Source organism: Sturnira hondurensis, unplaced genomic scaffold (assembly GCF_014824575.4).
Source record: "Sturnira hondurensis isolate 20B ecotype Veracruz unplaced genomic scaffold, ASM1482457v3 Scaffold0003874, whole genome shotgun sequence".
NCBI lineage: Eukaryota > Metazoa > Chordata > Mammalia > Chiroptera > Phyllostomidae > Sturnira > Sturnira hondurensis.
Window position 1 is genome coordinate 130,103 of NW_028076505.1, and position 20,025 is coordinate 150,127.

Sequence of the window (20,025 nt, forward strand, 5' to 3'; positions counted from 1 at the left end):
GACCAGGACGATGAGCCTTGGTGAGTGACCATCAGGCTGGTCGATAGACCCAAGTCCTCTATCAAAAGCAGACTCCCCCCACGGGGCCGAGCCCGGTGGGTGCCACACCATGTGTGACGGCCCTAGAGGAGCAGCCTGGTCGACGCGTTTTCGGGGGTGGGCGGGCTTGTTTTTCCTCCTTTTGTGAGGCAGAATGTGTCATTATGTGGATGGCAATAATGACTTCACACCACTTACATTGGCTAGGTCAAGTGAAATAATAAAAGTCAGGTTTAGGAAATGAACTTCTAAAAAGTTTATGGAAAAAAGAGAGAATGGAAGTAAACACTGTTATTTCTAACATAACATTTTGCTGGCACTCAGAAAGCCATTCTGTCAAAACTTTTCCTAGAACAGAATTAACCCACTCAAAATGAGGAAGTTTAGAAAAAAGTTGGCTCCTTGTCAAACCAGATCACCCATTTCCAGTATTTGGGCAAATGCGCCCTAACGGAAATCCACGTGCTGGGCCCCCGAGCTGCAATGTGCACTGTGTTCGGAAGCGTTTCTGATAGAGGATGCCAGCGAGGGGCCGCGGGTCCAGGAGATCGGGTTTGACTGTGGGCACCGCCAGGGTGTCCCTGGCCCCACTGGGGGCATACAGATGTAGCTTTTGTGCCCCATTAGATCCAGAGACAGATCTGGACACATCCTTTTAGCCACTGTGTCACAGCATGTCGGGATGACGTGTGGCCCCCTAAAGGAGGGACACACTTGAATATTGACGGTAACACCGAGTCCCGGGAGAGGCAGGGAAGCTTTGAAAATGGATAAGAAACTGTTCCTTCCTCCTAAACCCCAGCTACTGCACTGCCTCGGGCTCATGACCAAAACATGACCTTTTATTATACTGTCAGTGAGATCAATAGACTTGCTCAGGTGATTAAAGTCTCTTTAACTGGCAACCGTTCCGGGAATAGATGTGATGTAAGAATCGATCATAAATTTGTTTTCACTCAGCCTGTCTCACTTAGCTCCAAATATACACTGTCTGCCTCATAAACCCCCATCTCCACACTGGGTCCATGGAAACGGACGTGAGTCCGTCTGTACAATAGCATCGTGAGAAAGGTCAGTCTTTCCTGACTGTGTTCTGGAAGGTTATCATTTTCAGCTGAGCTACACATTTGAAAGGTATTAGAGGCTTGTAGTTCATCACAATGGGGGCCTTTGCTTCTTCGGGACAACATGTTCAAACTGTTCTCAATCAAGTGTTCTTGCCCCCAACGTGGCATTAATATGCATTAACAATACAAAGAATGGTATGAGAAAGCCATATGGTTTCAGTACATACATTGTAACCAAAGGATTAATACTTGAAAAAAATTCCATATATGACCTGGGAATAGGAGAAAACATGGATTTTTGATTTATGGGTCTAACATATGCTTCCATATAAACAGGGAATTGTCTGAAAATAAATATTCACTGTCAGCCTCCTCCCACGAAGAGAGCAATTCCACGCATTCTGTATAAATACAGATTTTCCTCAGCAGCCAGAATGTTTGGTATCTGGTTGAGCTTCGGCTCTGCCCCTCAGGAGTCTGTCCTTTATAAACGTGTGAGACGGGGGACCAGTGGCCCCGCAGCGGCTCCCCGCCCCCTGCTGCTTCTGAAGCACCAGGATGTTCGGGACCCAAATCCCTGGCTGGAAACTCAAAGCTCATGGGGACGGAGAAGCACTGCTCCCTGTTTTACCCTAAGTTAGCCTTTAAGACATGGGGCCCAGGCCTCTGAGCATTTCCAGGGTCATCGGGAGCAAGAGATCTGTAAACAAAATCCACCAACTTCCAAACCTGAGACAGAACTGTCAGTGCCAAAGCGATGAATGTCTGTAGAAGGGAACATCGTGTCCAGTTCACGAGTCGTTAGATCTAGCGTTTATCACAAACCCGCTGCACTCGAGCGTACACCAGACTTTATCTCTGGGCAGCGATTCTCAGGGACGCGCCAGGGTTGCCAAGAAATCACAGTCAATGGTGAATTAAAGTCACTTATGGCCACGATTTCCAAAGCTATCCATTCTAGTCTTTTAGTGTCAAGGCAATAACGTTTCCTGTGCAATAAAAATGCATTTTAGGGTGCTGGATAGGGGTTCCAAGACAGGAACCCCTACAGTTTTGGAAGCCAAAGTGTGACCTGGGGCTCACTGGCCAAACCTACCAGTGAAAGGAGAAGCTCTCGCAAGACACGACCCTTCACCCCCACCAGCACCCCACCTGCACCTCGTGAATCAAACACCTCGTGAATCAAACACCTGTCGCACCTGTTTTCTCCCTCTCCCGTGACAACATCCTTAACACCGGGGAGGAGCAGGTACGTGAGTCCCACTTTCGTCCAGGGCAGGACCAAGCGGCAGGGGAACAATGACGCAGGCGGCCCACCCGCAGGAGAGCCTGGCGGGGCGAGCGGCCCTGGGCTCAGAAGAGGATGAAAGGTGATCCCTGCATTTCCCAGAGGAAAGCAGTCTCCTAACACGACGGAGAGAAGAGAAACAGTGCAGGAGGGAGGTGTAGACAGAGCACACGAGGGCAGCACATCTGAGCAGTATAGAAGCTGCAGACGACGAGAGCGGAGCAGGGAGCGAGGCAGCTGTTGTGGGCATGCAGGACTGCCACTGAGCAGGACACCGTGGGGACAGCTGATGGAGGGGCCCAGCAGGTGCCAGGTGATGGTCATTTGGGGCCACTTTCTACCATAGCTGGGGCTACGCGGAAGAACGGTGTGTGCATTGAGGCGGCAGGCACATCCCAGGAAGGCACGCCCCGGGCTCAGCGGAGCTCAGAGAGGACTTCTTGGAGGGGCCACTTTGGTGTTGGCACTGCCTGGCACTGCCACTTGGGGACCTTGGGCAGCTCACCCAGCTCTCTGTGCCTCGGTGTCAGCTGCAGAACTGGGTGACCGTAATGGTGCTGTCCCCCAGGGTCACGGTGAGGATGAACTCGGGAGGCAAACGTTCTCACCATGGTCACTTTGGGCTGAAAACCTCAGTTTAAAGACAGAAGCACCCCTTGCCTGGAGATGCCCACAGAAAGCTTGCAGCATGCCATGCACTGTTCTGAACACTCTACGTGAGTTTATGTACCAGGCCCCTCGAGAATCACGTGATCACTCAGGGCAGAGATGAGCCTAGAGCCCAGAGCGGTAGGGGATGGAGGCTGGCTGAGGCCAGCAAGCGTTGGAAGCCTGTCCCGGGCTGTCAGCCTGAACCACGGTACAAACTTGCCTTCCGGCCTGGCCTGGTTTCTGTCCACAGTCCTCTTGAGTCCTTCCTAGGCTGTCCCCTCCCTGGGCCTGGCGCTTGTAAGTTCCGAGTGGTGGACTGGACACTCCTAACTCCTAACATGGGGACAGTCCTGAACCAGGTCTCAGGTTTTGCACGGAGCGGATGCAGGCTCCCACCCGCCATGGAAAACTATCCGTCTGTCATCCAGGCCGCTGAGCCGAACACCATGAAGCCCTCAGGTGGGAAGGAGGTCTCTGTTCACTCAGGGAACCACCTGAGAGGCTCAGCCAGCCTGAAGGGACATTGAGGAACTATGTGACCCATGACACAGCAACACAGTGACACGCGCCTCTCAGCAGGAGAGGTACAGCCAAAGTGCGTATCTGGGATGGAGACACAGAGAACCACTGTCACCTGTGCATTCCTGCCGGTGGCACTTCTACTGAAAATGCTGAAAGAATTTGCGCTGTGTGGAGAGCCCAGGCAGCTGTGCAAGTGAGGAAGGATTTATTTGCAGAGACGGAATGACAGACTCAAACAGGAACAGCATTAACAGAAAGACAACAGACACCGTGGTGTAGGGGGAGAGGCCACAGGAGGGTGACCAAGGCAGCGTGAGAATGGGGTGGGGGGGGGCGGCTCATGACAAGCTGAGTGAATAAGCCTTTCCATTCAGATCAGAGACTGGACGCCGCCGCCATCCATCCCCAGGCCCACTGAGGAAGGTATCCAGGGAGAAGGGCGGCCCTCGATCTGGACACGAGAGGCCACTGGCCCACTAGGTGCCCAGGCCTGCGACGGTCTGCAGTCCCCTCCTGGCTCTGCGCTGGAGGAGACTCCACCTACAGTGGGTCCCCCCAGCGGCTGGGCACAGTGTGCCTCTGTGAAAGCTGATGTTCCACTGAGGGGCCAGCCTCTCTCTGTGGCCCCACGGTCTCTCCAGCGACACCCTGGAGCTATGACAGCGCAGGCGTGGACATCAATGTCATTTAGCCAGCTTGTGTGAACGGAGAAGCCGGTGGTCTGGTTTGGCATCCCTGATCTTGGACCTCACCTGTGCACCTCAACAGCTGTCCAGCTGCATGGCAACCCTTCCGTTGCCTTCTCTTGCTCCCCATTGGCCAAGCCATGTCCTCTCCCCCAGGGTTGTGCAGGGTGGTTCAGGGGAAGAACAGGAGAACAGACTTTGCAGACAGAGAGTGCAGGTTCAAGTCCGGCTCCCTGTGTGACCCGGGAAAGGTCACCTAACTTCCCTGGACCTCGAGATCCTCTTATGCAGGTGCAGTTAATGAACTCTCAGGGCTGTGAGGAGATGGGGCCACAGCCGTGGGCGCTGGCCCAGCGCACAGGGGGTGGAGCTATTAGAACCTTCCCTCGCATTATCCTGGGACATTCCTTCCCAGACTGCTCCGGCGCCCGCCTCTTCCTTGTTCTAGCCCCTCCCGAACGTTGCTGCCGGATCGGTCTTCCCAAACCACGGCCGATCATAATCACCTCAAAACACGGCCACCCTTCCTACCTCAAGGGCTACGGAGACTGTTGCAAATGGAAAGCGGACCCCAGGCCTGAGGAGGGACCAGAGAGGTCCCTGAGGAGGGACCTGAGGAGGTCCCTGTGCCTGAGGAGGCACGGCCTCCACACGGATGCTCGTGTGCGAGGCAAGAGCCCGCGGCCCCCTGGCTTGGACAGTGTCGGCATTACCCATGTTCGCTTCCGCACTAGAATGTACACTCCTTGAGGGTCAGGATGGTACCTATTGCTCTTGCACTTATCTATTCCACAAATAATTACTGAGCCCTAAGTTGGGGAGAGTAGTAAACAGAACAGTCCTTTCTAACTGGTCAGAACAGTCCTTTCTAACAGTCCTTTCCAACTGGTCAGATTCTTAGAGAATCTTCGTGGAATGAGTTAACCTGAACTAAAACATAACACCAAACAGGGAAGACTCTCCACAGTAGTGTTTCGTGTTCTCAACATGCATGTCCCCTTGAGAGGGGGTCTGCCGACCGCATCTGAGTTTTCCTATCTCCAGCCCCTTTCCGGCCCCTGCATTTAGGAAATACACATTGCAGCTTGTATGTGCAAGACGCCTGTGACGCCTTGGCACTCCAACTTGAACTTGCCGTGAGGATGCGCAGCCTGTGCCGTGAATTTCTGAGCACAGCTGGCTCTGACCTGAACGTGAACAACAAAACCATGTGGTCGGCACTGAAACCCGATGCCAGGTGACAGTCCTTGGCAAGGCACAGGTCGCCAACGGGCCAATTGTGAATCTGCACTTTCTTCTAGCATCTAAGTGGAGAAACAGACCACTCATGGAAGATAATCCTAAACTGGAAAATGTGTGGCTGTAATTAGCATTCTCCTTTTTTAAAATACAACGTAACTGCTTGTGTAACAGGCTGGCTGGTGCCCCTCCCCCAATTCACATGTTGGAGCCCCCGCAGAGCCTCAGACTGTGACCTTATTTGGATGTGAGGTCTTTACAGAGGCGACCGAGTTAAAGCGAGGCCATCGGAGACCCCGATCCAGTAGGACTGGTGTTGTGAGGACAAGGTGACTTCAGACAAAGAGCCGCACAGAGGGGAAGACAAGGAAAGGGACCCAGCAGAAGGCAGCCGTCTGCAAGCCAAGGACCGACGTCTGGGACAGACCCTCCCTTCATGGCCCTCGGAAGAAGCCACTCCCCTGACACCCCGACTTCGGACTTCCTGCCCCAAACTGTGACAGAGACGAGTCTGATGTCCGAGCCCCCCCTCTGCCTGTGGTACTTGGTTCTAGCGACCCCAGGAAAGCCATGTCGTTTGGGAAGGTGAGGATGCTCTTTGCTGAGCCTCCAATTTTAATACGCATTTTTCCCACTTGGGCCAATGACCCAGTGACAGCTCCCCCAACCCAGGCACCTCTGCTGGAGTGAGGCCACCAGCAGTACCTCACCTGGATTCGCAAGGCGGCTACTCGTCGGCCCCAGGATCTGGTAAGGATCTGCACAGAAAGAGAAGAAGTCACGTCCCAAGGACGCAGTCGTGACTCGTGAGATGCACCTGCAGGCCCCGTGCCACCTGTCTCGTGCTTCCCAATTTCAGAGCGGAGAACGCCCCCACACCAGCGCCACTGAGCCCCACTTCCTGTCTCGGAAGTCGCGTGGGATCTGGGAGAAGTTTCTTGCTCAGGGCCTCCTCGTTTGGCGGAGCTCAGACTGGGCCTGGGATTCCCAACACCCAGCCCCACACGCTGTCCACCCCAGGATGCAAACAGGGCACACGGGTGGTAAGTCCCCAGTCTGCCCGGCACTGACTGGGCCGTGCTGGCTGTGCCACTGACAGTGTCAGCCTCCCACTGCGCCCCAACATGGGGTTTCGAGCTGCTGTTGACACTGAGGCACCTGGCCTGTCAGGTGAAATGAAAAGAATCCGGGGTCAGAGGGCGCCGCAGCCCACGTGCACTCTGAATGCGTCCTTCCGCATTTGCTCTGTGGGTTTTGGAGACATGTCATCAAAGCCCCCAGTCATCCTCGTTGAGTAGGCTAATAACTGGGCGCCGTTTTGTGTAGGAAGTAGTTACAAAGGAGACAAGGGAACGAGTTACATTTAGAAAAGGACACGTTTTAGAAGTAAGCTAGGAAACCTGTTTCTTCTCTGCTGGCCCCTCGGATGTTCCCCGAAACATACCCAACTGAGGCCGCGGGTCTTCAGTTTTGGGCACTGTGGAAGGGGATAGCTGAGCAGCTGAAAGCACACAAATGAAGGACAATTAGCTGTAAGTTACGTTTGGCCGCTAGTCTTTGGTGTTGTGTCATCATTCCCTCAACCATCTTGGTAACATAATCCAGGCTTCCTTTTATAATAAGGAACACCTTGAAAAGTGTACTTTTAAATTATTTAAAAAACCCACTAAAGAAACGGAATTTGAAATGGTTTACAAAATAGGTGAAAATGGGTCACAGTTTAAAACAAATAAAAGGGAAACTGCCAGGAAAGTGGAATAAAGCAAGAGATACTTTGAACATGGCCAAGATCAGGAAATCGCTCAGTGTTGAATCCGTGCTCAAATGTGCCATGATGCACGTGCATGTGTGCTCACGTGCATGTGTGTGCATGTGTGTGCGCATGTTGAAATCTGGGTGGGCCAAAAAGTTCGTTCACTTTTGTCTGTACAGTGGCTCTGGTCGTGCTTGGTTTTCTTTAACTTCATTTGAAACAATTTGTCAGACTGTATTGTGACCGCCGTCGTATCAGCGTGCATTTATGAAAAACATCAAAATTGGTGAATTTTTGTACAGCCATTTTAATATTGAAGATAGAAGGTAATATGTGACATTTTCAGCATATTATGCTTTATTTCAAGAAAGGTAAAAATGCATCTGAAATGCAAAAAAAGACTTGTGCAGCATATGGAGAAGGTGCTGTGACTGATCGAATGTGTCAAAGTGGTTTGAGAAGTTTCATGCTGGAGATTTCCCACTGGACGATGCTCCCCAGTCGGGAAGACCAGCTAAAGTAGATAGCAGCCAAACTGATTTGATGTTCTCTCAGTTGAGAACAGTCAACATTATACCACACGTAAGATAACCGACACACTCACAATATCCAAATAAATGGAGTTATTGGTGAAATGAAAAATGTGTCTTTTATTTTACAGAAAAAACTAAACAGGCTTTTTGGCCAACCCCATGCATGGCATTAGTCATTTCTTTTCTCATGGAAGTGGGCATATCCCCAAAGGAGAAAGAATCGTGACATATGTAAAGACTAGTTGCCCTTGTGTGATCGATGGGACAGTCACTTGCCCTGTTGACAGGGCACAAATGAGCTACAGAAAACGTTGTTTACTCCACCAAGAGTCACCCACTCTCCTGTGACATGCAGGTTCAAGGCTACAGGAGCCAACACTGTACCTTTCGACGGGGGGGCAGGGTGGCCGTGACCAGTCCAGGCTGACCTCCTGGGGGGTTCATAAGGTAAATCTGTAAAGACAAGTAAACTGACTAAAAGATCAATAACGTCATTTTATAGTATTTTTTAATTTTGTATTTGAATAAATATTGGGCAAGAAAATCCAGGAACCCAAAGAAATTTTCAACCTGGATTCTACTAGATCTGGGTTTGGTTTATGAATTATAATTCTGCTCATTTTGTTGATCTGACACTTTCACCGGTTCACCTGAAAACTCCCATGGGCAGGCTCTCTCAGAGCTGGCTGACTCCTCCCAGGCCACTTCCAGCAGCTGCAGGGCTGGCTGTACTGGACGTTTCTTCCAATCTAACGTGTCCTGAATCCAAATGGGACCGACCTATCTCTACCCCTTTTTGGTCTTCACGGCCCAACCAAAACGGAGCCCGCCCTCTGACCAATCACCATTCTTGTTTGCGGGCTGCACCTCCATTCACCAAATAATGTTCACGTTCCCTTTTCTTCCTTACAAACACGCACCCTCTTCTCATCCATGTTTTCCAGCCGCCGCCCTCGGCCAGCCCCTCACTCTCACCTTATCGTCTCACCCATTCATGTTAAACCCATCTTATTAACTGTCTTCTTATTTTTCTGTGCACATGTCTACTCTTTCTTCTTCTCTGAATCAATCTAGAATTTCTCTAAAATATATTACATGAAATAAATCGCAAGGCTGAGAGAGTAGGGTGCCCACAGCATGTTAGCAATGAGCGTGAGAGCTTAAGTAGAGGCCACTGATTTCTCTGTATTGATCATGCGTTGTCTTGTGTCCTGTGAATCTTTATGCACTTTGCATATGCAAATTTAGTAACTACTTCTGCATCCTCAATGCAAGTTCTGGTAATGGTTATGAAGGCTCTAAGTCATTTTAGGTTTCTTTCAAAAATACAATATATTCCAGGAACATTAGTCCACATGCCTGAATCGGGTGGGCATAGAGCTATTTTGACCTGCTGAACCATTTCAAAACTACATCTTCTTGGATCGATGGGTCTCAGTTCAATGCTGCGTGTTATTCTGGACCAGCTGAAAGAGCCGCAGCCAGATATTTCAGCGTGTATCTGCTGCCCGACGCCTGCCAACGGCTACGAAATCTCACTTGGAGAGCAGCTCAGGGTACTTTGTTTTGAGCCTGTCTTTAAACAGATCATTTAAACCTTATTTAAAACTGTAGATTTGGTGGGTCCACCTTCAAAAGGCTGGACTATGTTGCGGAAGATGTGTCTCTTCCCATTTTCCCATCCTGAAGAAAAGAGCGGTGAGATGCAACGTAGAGTTCAACTCAGAGTTGCTGTGATGTGTTTGGTCTGCTTGGCTCCATGTCTCCACTGGTGTGCGTGGCTGTTGAAACCCGACCCCCTGCAGCTTCGGCTGAGCCGGATGTGCTTTCTCCTTGACCTCTGCTGTGGCTCCCCACCGCCTGCGGCCTGGCACTCTCGCATTTTCAGACCGCCAGCCGTTCCCACCCAGCTCCTCAAAGCCTCACTTTGTTGGTGTTGGGGCTGCACATGAGCATTAAATTGGTGGCGGCTATCGATTTACAAGGCAATTTCAACTTAAGTGTCTGGGAGCACTTTGCATACAGATTCTCACCCAGCTGCATGTTGTCTAGAGCATGGTTAGCCAGAGTTTCGGTTTGAGGACCGGCTCAGAACCAAAAAATCTGCCAGCGAGGTGTCCGCAACAGCATCCGGCCCAGTCCTGGAGCAGACACGGACACCAGCCAGGGGCTTCTGCCGAGCACGTGAGAAAGCAAGGCCACACAGAAACACATCCTAGCCCTTTGCTTCTTGAAGTGTGGTCTGTGGACCAGCAATGCCGGCAGCATCTGCGAGCTCGGTGGAGATGCAGACCCCCGGTCTTAACAAGATCCCAGGTGGTCTGGTGCACACTGACGTCTGAGAAAGCCTGGCCTAGACATGCCCATCTCCCTTTTCTAGAACACTGTGTTCCCACAGACAGTGGTTTCAGAAACACTGCCTGAGTATGTTGGTGCCAGTGAACAAATGTGTGGGAAGAGTTCCAGACCGAGCAGTTTCACCTGAGATGTCAGCACACTAGTGGAGTTAACGGCAAGTGTCAGCAGGTCAGTCAGCCTCTCCTTTAAACAAAAAGCCAGTATTGCTCATGAAATGGGGCTGGATGAGATTAAACTCCAAACGACTCATAGAAAAACAGTTTGAAACTAGTTTCTTCTCGTAAAACCCTTTGTAGGGCATACAACCAAGCCCACCCTCCCTTGAAAATAAGTCAGGGCCCGGATGACAACCGAGTCTGAGAGTGAGCCAAGAACTGGAGATGTTTATGTGAACCATGACTAACATGCTCACAGACACACTGCCATGGACGATAAGGGGGCTCTTGTTTGCCGTCACCAAAGTCTGGGCCAGCGCTTCCTTCCCAGCTGCCGATCCTGTGCCGTGGGCACCGAGCCCCCTCCTGTGGGGTGTGATGTGCAAAGTGCTGGACTTGGCCTTGTGGGTATGAGACGCGGCCGGTGCTGGCCTCGTCAGCAGCTTCCCCGTCAAAGCAGAGGAGGTGGATTCTGCTTGAAACGTTACTACTCCGGGTACATTGGCTATTTGTTCCTTACTGAGAGCAGATCAGGGACTTCTAATAAGGATACATTTTCTACTTAATTCTTAGTGGCCATTTTAATACACTTTCCACTTCTCTTCAACCTTGACCTTCAAGGTAATTAATTCAAACCCTTGGCAGAAGGTCCTGCTTTGGGCAAGGTAGATTTCTGGCATTGACCTAGCTGTTTTGTTTTTTCCTGTAAAGCTTATGTGTAAGAACTGAACTTTACAAAAGCCATTTCATAGGCAGCTTAGGGTCACACAGAAGTAAGCACGTGCCATGATCTTGACCAGTAAGCATGAAGCTACATTTGTGTGGGGTCGACTGGTGTTGGTTCTTCCACATCCGCACCTCTGCTGATTTACTGGGAGCTGGATCAATCAGTTCCTGGTTCTGAAGGGGTTCCCTCCCCGCATCGACCTTTCCCTGGATATGCAGGAATCCACACAACACCGCCCGGCCCTTCCTGCAGAGTTCGTTTCGCCAGGCTCCACGCTCTCCGCGCTCAAGCTTTACTGCAGAGCAGCCCCCTGGCCCTCCCGGCGGCCCCCTGCCCACTTTATTTCCGAAAGGGCTGGAACCTGACTCGTGGGAGTCGTGCCCACTCTGCAGCACCCGCCCCACATTACAGAGCTCCTCCAAGGCCCCGAGCCAGGCTGGGTTGTGAAGAATGAAGCTTGCTGGCTCTGGAGGAACTTAGATGCCAATGGCAAAGACAGAAGGACCAAGTGCTGTTGCCCAGGACCAATCTATAAACACCAGTTTAATGGGAGGAAGATTGAGAGTCAACTCGAATGGTGTGGCTCAGTGGATTGAGCAATAATGGTCTAGGAACCAAAGGGTCGCTGGTTTGATTCCCAGTCAGGGCACGTCCCTGGATTGCGGGCCAGGTCCCCAGTAGGGGGTGCGTGACAGGCAACCACACATTGATGATTCTCTCCCCTGCTTCTTTCCTGCCTTGCCCCATGTCTAAACATGAATAAAATTTTTAAAATAAAAAAGTCACGTGACTTTAAAAAAAAAGAGTCAACCCTAAGACAAGTAAGTTGTTCTCTCATTTTCCTCCATATTTTCCAAAATCCTCCACCAAAGAATGGGGATCCAGGGGCATTTCACATTCCCTCCTTGTCAAGGTTGGCAGATCTCTGGTTACATTATAGGTACAGAAAAGCAAAGAACACGTGCTTAGCCTTTGCTAAGATACAGCATCACAGACCATCTCACAGGGAGGAAGTGCGTCACCACGCTGTCTGGCCCTGGCTGGTGATGCTGAGCACCCTCCGCTGTGAGCTGCCGCAGAGGAGCAGTTCAGAATTCCAAGACACCCTGGAAGAGCAGCAGCTGAAAGTGGAAGTCAAGGCTGCACTTGCAGGCTCACCTCTCTAGTCTCTTTTGATAACTACCCAGATGGGTATCACGATGCATGGGTTGCCATGGTGATTGAGGAGAGGAGGCTGCAGTTACAGAACATCCTCCTAGGCACACACCGGAGTTTTCACATACAGTGCTCCTAAGATGCCAGGCGGGGTGGCAGATCCTGAGGTCAGAAACCAGCTTGCAAGTTTCTAGGAGTCAGAACTGTCTATTTATGCCACCTAAGACCTTCGAGGGGCCATGACTCCCAAGACATGTGTTCAGCAAAGGAGGAGGGTGCTTACGAGGGAGATGGGGAAAGGTTTCTGACAGCAATAACTGACAACTTGAGAAACACCTTAAAATAACGATCACAGAAACAGAATGTAAAGTGATCTGCCTGTGTGCTAACACTCTGTGAGAGAGAGGAGAGACTGCTCTGAATGCTAACTTATAACACAGGGATCAGGGTGCATTCTGCATCAGGAACGTTTGGGGAAAGCTCGTAGAACAAGCAGAGGAAGGGAAGGGGTGAGCGTGAACGAAGGGGTGAAACGTCCGTATGTGGTTCTCTGTAAGGTCTCTGCAGCAGCCTTGGCCATTTGTGGGGTGGAACGGAAAGGACGCCGTGACTTGACAGGGTCAGCAGCAGAGGGCTCTGGAATAAGGGGTCCATCTGGGAAGTCCAACAACAGCAGGGTCAGATGGGGCAGGGGGGCAGCAGCCCAGGGATGGGCTGCTTGGGGCAGAAAGGAAAGGAGGGGGGCGGGGAAGCAGGACTGGGCAGGATGACACAGGTGGGTGAAGGAGTGCTCTGTGTCCGTGGAGATGGGAGTAGGGGACAGGAGTGGACTTGGAGATCACGACACAGCCAGCTGGGAATGCAAGGGAACAGAAACTCAAATCTCTACCCCCAAGGGTTCAAGGACCTCTCCCAAAGAGGCCAGAGTCAGCTTTTCTGAAAGCAGAAAAATGCCGACTGACCACAGGGCTGCAGTCAGAGTCCCAGTGACTCATTAGGCCTCGGGCCATCAGCTTGGCAGGGCCCATACCCGCTGAGATGTCACAACGCTCCCCAAGGACACTACTACAGGCTGCCCCACGCATAGGACAGACCCTTTCTGTGACCCGATGCCTAATTCTCTTCTCTGAGGTCCAGTCCCTGAATCTGGTGCACAACGAAGCGTTCTCTGCTTGTTCAGTCTGGTTGCAATTCTTTTCAGCTCGGCTGCCATGATTTGTATCTCCTTACATAATCGCAGGAGCTGTCATCAAAATAGGTGTTTTTTTGACACAAATTGAGAGCCTCAGAAACAGACTTTGCTGGTAATGGAAATCAGGAAGTGTCATCTCAAATGATGGGCACAGAGCCATGGGGTGGGGGCATCTGAATCTGCCGCCTGGTTTTTTCCTCAGCTGAAACACAGGGATGGTGACCCAGCCGTCACCCTCCTGGCCAGTCCTTAGACCCGGCCAGGCTGTATCTTCCAAGTCCACCAATTCCTCAAATATGAAAAAAAATAGTTCCAGGACCCACTGTTCTATCTGTGTAGCAACAAGCAACAGGCTGCTCTGACCTCGGGGCTGTAACAGCCCATCTGGCCAGCACTGTAGCCTTTTGATACAACTCAACACCCGCTCACAATCCCTGGCTTTTGTGACTCTGTCTGAGGCCTCCATGAGAGAGCGTCAAACCAACCAACCAACCAACTCCGGCCAACTGTTTTGCAGACAGCGTTGACTTATTTTTTTTTTTTAAAGTAAGGATGGAAGTGTTTTTAAATGCTCACAAAAATCGCTGTGATTTTCCCGCCCTCCCCAAGTGTTCCCAAGGATGCACCAGCCAGTGGTAAACTCAGAACTCTCCAGAGCTAGAGGAATGCGGGCCTCAGTATTTTCCATGCTCAGCACACGGGGAGGTTCCCACAGGGCCAGTCTGCTTTACTCTGGACCCTAGGTCTTGCCCAAGATTAAGTGGCCTGCACAACCCCCCACGTGACGGAGCTAAGGGAGCCCTTTGGCTGAGCCTTCCCACCATGCTTCTCGGGAACAGGGAAGCAAGCGTCTTCTCTGATGTTAAGGAGAAAATCGCCAGCCTGAACCCCTGGGGCAGCCCAGTGTCTTTCCCACTGGAAGGGAACAGTAGCTGCGAACTTAGTGCCCCCACGAACTCCAGCTAAGACATGTGGAGCCGGACATGAGACTGGGGGCCAAGGGCAATAGCCTGAGTCTGAGAAGACTCGAGTTCTAGACCCGTGTGCGGACGTGGAGAAACCCCGCTGCCGCCCTGACTCATGATTCGCTTGGCCGAATCGTGAGCCACCTGAGCCTGGTAAGGGCACAGGTGTCTAAGGCAGGCCGTCCCTCATCTGGGACCCCCCTCTTCCTCTGACGGAGGGGAGAACCCCATCCCCTGCTCCGACGCCCCTGCAGTCAATCAGTGCTGTTAAATGTCACTGGTTTTGGGGGGGTTCCTCTTGCTCTGCAATGTTCCCTTGAGGAGCAATAGTCACACTTCTGTCCTTCAATTAACTTAAAAGTGGGCGGGGTCCTGGTTGCCAGGCACCCAGGATGCTGTCTCTACCCATCCAACTGCCCCACAGCTGGTTAAGGGGCTGATCTGCTGTGAACACCACGGGGACTACCCGGGCTGTGAGGGTGTGCTTTTAATGAACCGGCCTCCCTGACTGGGCTCTGAACCACAGGGACTGTTTGGGACTCACTCCCGACCACCGAGGAGGGGCTCTCTTGGTGCCACATGACTTAGGTCACGGATCTCGAGGGCCCTCCTGGGATGTCTCTCACTGCACAAAGCGCACAGGGGGCATTTTCGTACCTGGCCTAGTTGTAATTCTTTGCGTAGCTTCAGGATAGACTGAAGTATTGGGGAAAATAAAAGCTGCACCCCCTGCGGACAAAAGGAAAGACAGAACAAGTGAAGGTCTTCTGCTGTGGTCGTCGGCGGTCGCTCTCAGCAACAGTGCCCGCCTGCTCTGCCCTGTGACGAGAAGGGAGGGACCTGCTAGAACCCAGGTCCCCAGGGCAGAGGACAGCACCGTGTCAGCGGCAGATTCTGAGGTGGGAGCAGACACGAGAATCTGCTGAGCCCCTTTGCTTAGCAGGTGTCCTGGGCTCGGATTTCACAGCTTCTTGCTGAAGCTCATTCTGGTGTCCCCACCACATGCCCAGCCGTCTCCATTTATTAAAAAAGGTCTACGGTGCGTGGTGTAAGTTTAAAAGTGCCCGCTCCCCTCCCCAAATAAAAACCCTGTAAAATATTTTACAGAGCCTTTGGAAAGTAGTACCAAACAGTTATAGGTACTTTGCCAAAGAATCTATGGATCTTATTAAAAATTAATCCACATCTCCATTCAAGTGAATGTTTTCCCTTTCTGTCTCTCCAGCAACATGCACGCATTAGCAGAAAATGTTCCCTTTTTTTAGCTCAGTCCTTCTGGGGGTGATTGTCCTGGTCTTTGACTGCTTCTGTGTTCAACAATAACAAAAATAATAAAATCAGAGATTTCTAGAAACCTCCACTCACTGTTTTTTTAAATGACCATGAAATTATCAGACAATATGAATAGCTCAAAGGTGTTTCCTAAGAGGGGGAAATTACTTTATCTAAGTTATTTGTTATTTCTGGCCACAAGGCCATTACTAGGCTAATGAGTATAATTGACATCGAAGAAGTATCCTATCCACTCAAAGCACTTTTTTTTAACTTTAAATTAAAAGCACGATATTCTGAACACTTAGGACCAAGATCAAGTATCGATTTCATTGCAGTACTCAAACCTGGGCTCTCACGATACATTTAAAAATAAAATGGCAATTATCTGGCACACGGCTGCGTTGCTACAGGAGGGCCAACTTCGAGCTGGCCCCTGATGGCTGTACGCCCAGCCTGGGTGGGGACAGAGGGTCTGTGCAGGCTGAGAAGTGGGGGAGCAGCCTGTGGCCACGCGAGTGCGGGTGTGCTGCTGTCTGTGCCGCCGGAGGGAGGGAACAGAGGCCAGCCACGGGCACATTCGGCCGAGGGAAGCTCCGCCTGTACTCTGAGCCTCTGCTGGGAGGGGAGGGAGGGAGGTTAGCCTGGATAAAGCACTATGTTACGCTCTACTAGGCTCAGGCAAAAAACAAACAATCAAATAAAGTGTAGACTCTGTGGTGAGAGAGAGAAGAGCAGGTATCTGGTTAGTAACTCAGTTCACATCCTCCAAAATGACACACCGCTTCCCTCTCAACACACGCGCCGCCTGCCTTTCGCCAATGTGCAACGTCTGCGCCAGAAGGTTAAAGTTGAGATGAGCAGCCTGAAACTCTACCCACGAGGAAAACATAAAAGTCCTGCTTGTCCTAGTCAACACTCCTTGAAGAGAAAAAACGAAGAAGAAGAAGGAGGAGGAGGAGGAGAAAGCAGGAGACGAAGAAGAAGAATGCTAAGGGCCCCTTTACATCAAACATGCTCTTAGCGTCTACAGTCAGCACAGTGCGCATCTGGGGACCAAGAGGAGCAGGTTGGAATCCAGCAAATGAGAGCCAAGGCTGCGGCGGATGGCCGCTTCTGCACGTCTCCTGGTTAAAAGTTCTTGGTTGTCAAGGGAAGTGGGGAGTGTGCAGAAACCAGAGGGCGCCCCCTGCCTCTCGGCTGTGGTACCTCTAGCACAGAGCCTCCTACCTGTCAAAACCCCTCAAGCGTCCACCTGTGCCGTCTGCCTTCCTGATGCACTGACTGTCCCACGCTCCACCTCTACAGCATGCAACTCGCGGGCGGGGCCCCACGCTGGTCCTGGGGGGAGGGGCAGGGCCAGCATTACCTGTGTTTCTAGCATGCATTAGCCGTGGAGAGTTTTGTAAGGCTTTATCAACATCATCTGAAGTCAAATGTGGAAGAGGAGCTACAAAACAAAACAGCAACATCAAAATGAAAAAGAGAGAGAGAGAAAGAATCACCTTCCTTAAAAAAAAGAAAGAAAGAAGAAAGAAAAAAACACCCCCCCCCAGCGCCCCCACTAACATCATGGGCTGCTTGGAAATCTCTCCGTGGCCCTGCCACTTGTTAGCGTGTTAACTCCCAGAGGGGCGGGCACCCACGTGTGTCTCAGGGAGTGCGTGGTGGGGATGCCAGGCAAAGTGTTGACACCAGAGCTCCCCCCACCCCGCGGTCGCACCGCGCCCGCCTCCCCCGGACCATGCTTGACGTCGGGCAAATGACAGCCTGCAGCAGCCTCGGCGGGTTCATGCCCCTAAGTGCCACTGTGCCGCTCCCGTCCAGTGCGGCCTGGCCGCGACTCGTGAGACCAGGTGAGGATGCCCCTCAGGACGCAGTCACGTGGGGCCCCGGTTTAGCTTTAGGGAAGGTGAACCCTACTCCCCATCCTGGGGGAGCCTTCCCATACATCTCTAGTGCCTCTGGGGCCCCAGGGAGACAAGATAACATGTGACCAGGTAAAGCCTCTTTTCCCTTTGACCTGCTCATCCAGGGAGCCCTGGCGGAGGCAGCTGAAGGCTAAGGTGTCTTTCTGGCTTCTCGTGGCCGCGCCATGGGCTTTGCAGTGTGCGTTCACTACGCCATCGCCTGCTAAGCAACCGGCTCCCTCAGACCCAGAGTGGGGGTCAGGGTGGGGCAGAAAGGCTCTGTCGGACGGAACCCCGCACCACTCAGGTCGAAGAGAACCACGGTGGCAGTGACCTCGGTCCTGAGTGGGGACCACCTTACTCTCTCTGAGGTAGTGGAGGTGGGAGAGAAGGATTTCGGCGTTGTAGCTGGGGGTGAGCCTCTGGAAGTCGTCTTTGGTCATCTTGCACAGCTCCTTGCCGTCGATGTTCTGGAAGAGTAAGACGTCGACGTCGGGGAGGCCGTACTCTTTCACGGCCCACTCCAGCCACTGCCGCACGTGGTCTGTACTCCACAGCGTGGGATCTGCAAGGGGAGGGGACAGACTGGGTCAACTCTGGGAGGCCAGCGTCCGGGGCAGAGGCAGGTCCTCCAGCCAGGCTCCGTCTGGGGCAGGTCAAAGGGCAGGTCTGACCTTGACTTGAACTGCTCTGGAGGCTTACGCTTATTCACCCGCCCCGCCCCTCTGTTGCTCAAATACTCTCAAGTTTCCTGTAGAAATGGGGGCAGGGCATTCTTTTTTTCATTTGTTATCATTTTAATTTATTCACTTAAAATCAATACATACAAATGGAAAATTTCCTTAGAAAACCACTGGTATCTTTATATGAAATCATGAGTTAGCAACACATATCAGGCAGATGCTAATGACAGATTCCAAAAAATCCAAACCGGTATTCACACAAAATACTGACCACAGAATTGGGAAGAAAGTGTCGGTTCAGTAAACCCACACTCCAGCATCGGCTGGGAGCTGTGTTTCTCAGAGGGGCTGTCAGTTACCCGCCTTCCCCAGAGAACTTGGTTCTGCAACTACCTCACACCTGCAGGGACAGGGCTGGCCGGTGACTCACATCCCGCAGCTGTGGTGCCCAGGCACCCACAGGATGCAGGCGATGTCATCACACTCCACTGCCGTGGTAGGGAAGGGACCCTGGGAGGGCCAGGCGGGCAGGGCCCTGGGAAGAAGGAGCAGGCCGTGCCCAACAGAATCGCCAGTGGCCTGGGGGCTGGGCATGCAGGGCGCTCCCTGGCAGCTGGGATCCGCCCTCAGACCCCCGAGTTCTGAGACACCTGGGCAGAGCAGGAGCCCAGCGCCAGAGCCGGGGGTCTGCCAGCTGGTGACGGCCTCCCGAGGCTACTTCTGTTTTCTCTCTGTTTTACATGTAAAGTGAGAGCCCTGACCTCGATCCGTGGCCAGGCCCGCAGGGGTCAGGCGGGCCAGGATGCTCCAACCACAGGGAGTGGAAAATCCTGGCATGGGAACCAATCATCCCTTCAAATCACTTTTTAGCTCGTTGAACAGGCTTGGCGTTGCTCACGTTTCAGGCTCACAAGTGGGATGTGCTGTGGAAATGGGTTTGAAGTTTACAGAAGCGAGCAGCGGTAGCGGTGAGAAATCGGCAGTCACAGGGCTGCCGTTCTCGTCCCTCCCTCCCTCCTTCCTGTCACTCATTCCCTTCTCTTTCATACCTTTTCCAAAATTAAATGTGTGGGGTGATGTTGGTTAAGAACATTACTTAAGGTTCAGATGTACAACTGTTCGATTCATCACCTGTACACTCCACACAGCCCCACTGCCTGATGTCCAGCCTCCTGTCACCGTGCATTTGACCCCCTGGGCCCTCCTCTGCCTTCCCCTCCATCCCCTCTGGTAACCACTGCACTGTGGTCTGTGTCTGTGAGTCTCTCTGTTTGTCTGATCTGCTGCTTCTGTTTTATATTCCACATGAGTGAAGTCATATGGTTCTTGCTCCTTATCTTTTTAATAGAAAGAAACCATCTCAAATCCAGTACAACCCACCCGCAACGCACACCCTCCGGCAGAGCGAGTGCTGCAGTGGGGGCCGGCGTCGTGCCCATACAGGTTTGCGTATTTTTACCGCATCAGCTGGATACACTGTGTTGTGTTCTCAAAGTTAACACGAGCGGTGTCTGACCTGCTGTTGCACTCAGCACTGTTTCCAGGATGTGCCCAGTTCATGCACGGAGGCACAGCCAACCATTTAAGCAGCTCTTGGGCACTCCCCACAGGAACGCGTCCGATTTGCTCCCCGTAGGAGCGCATCACGCTCCTCAGATGACCCATGTGCACACCAAGCTCGGAAAGCTCTGGCCCAGGGCATGCAACTCCGGCTCCCAGGGCACGCGCACCGTCAGCGTTACCCGTTGTACTGGATTTCAACCTCCATTCTAGCACATGCACCCTGACCAGTAACTAGTGCACGGCATCTGGAGACCTAGGAGGAGCCTG

The 20,025-nt window shown here is 52.1% G+C and overlaps 1 protein-coding gene across 4 annotated transcripts in view; it reads right to left on the reverse strand.

Moving 5' to 3' along the window:
* The window catches only part of ERG (ETS transcription factor ERG), a 221,515-nt gene that overhangs the window by 2,381 nt on the left and 199,109 nt on the right, over positions 1–20,025 (reverse strand). For 3 of the 4 annotated variants that reach the window (XM_037042964.1, XM_037042963.1, XM_037042965.1), the window contains 6 exons: positions 17,874–18,077; positions 16,972–17,052; positions 14,988–15,059; positions 8,163–8,231; positions 6,937–6,993; positions 6,203–6,250 (listed from right to left, as the gene is read on the reverse strand). In XM_037042964.1, the coding sequence (XP_036898859.1) occupies positions 6,203–6,250; positions 6,937–6,993; positions 8,163–8,231; positions 14,988–15,059; positions 16,972–17,052; positions 17,874–18,077 (531 nt within the window). The remainder of the gene's footprint in view (positions 1–6,202; positions 6,251–6,936; positions 6,994–8,162; positions 8,232–14,987; positions 15,060–16,971; positions 17,053–17,873; positions 18,078–20,025) is intronic. The other variant, XM_037042966.1, reaches the window with a different exon arrangement.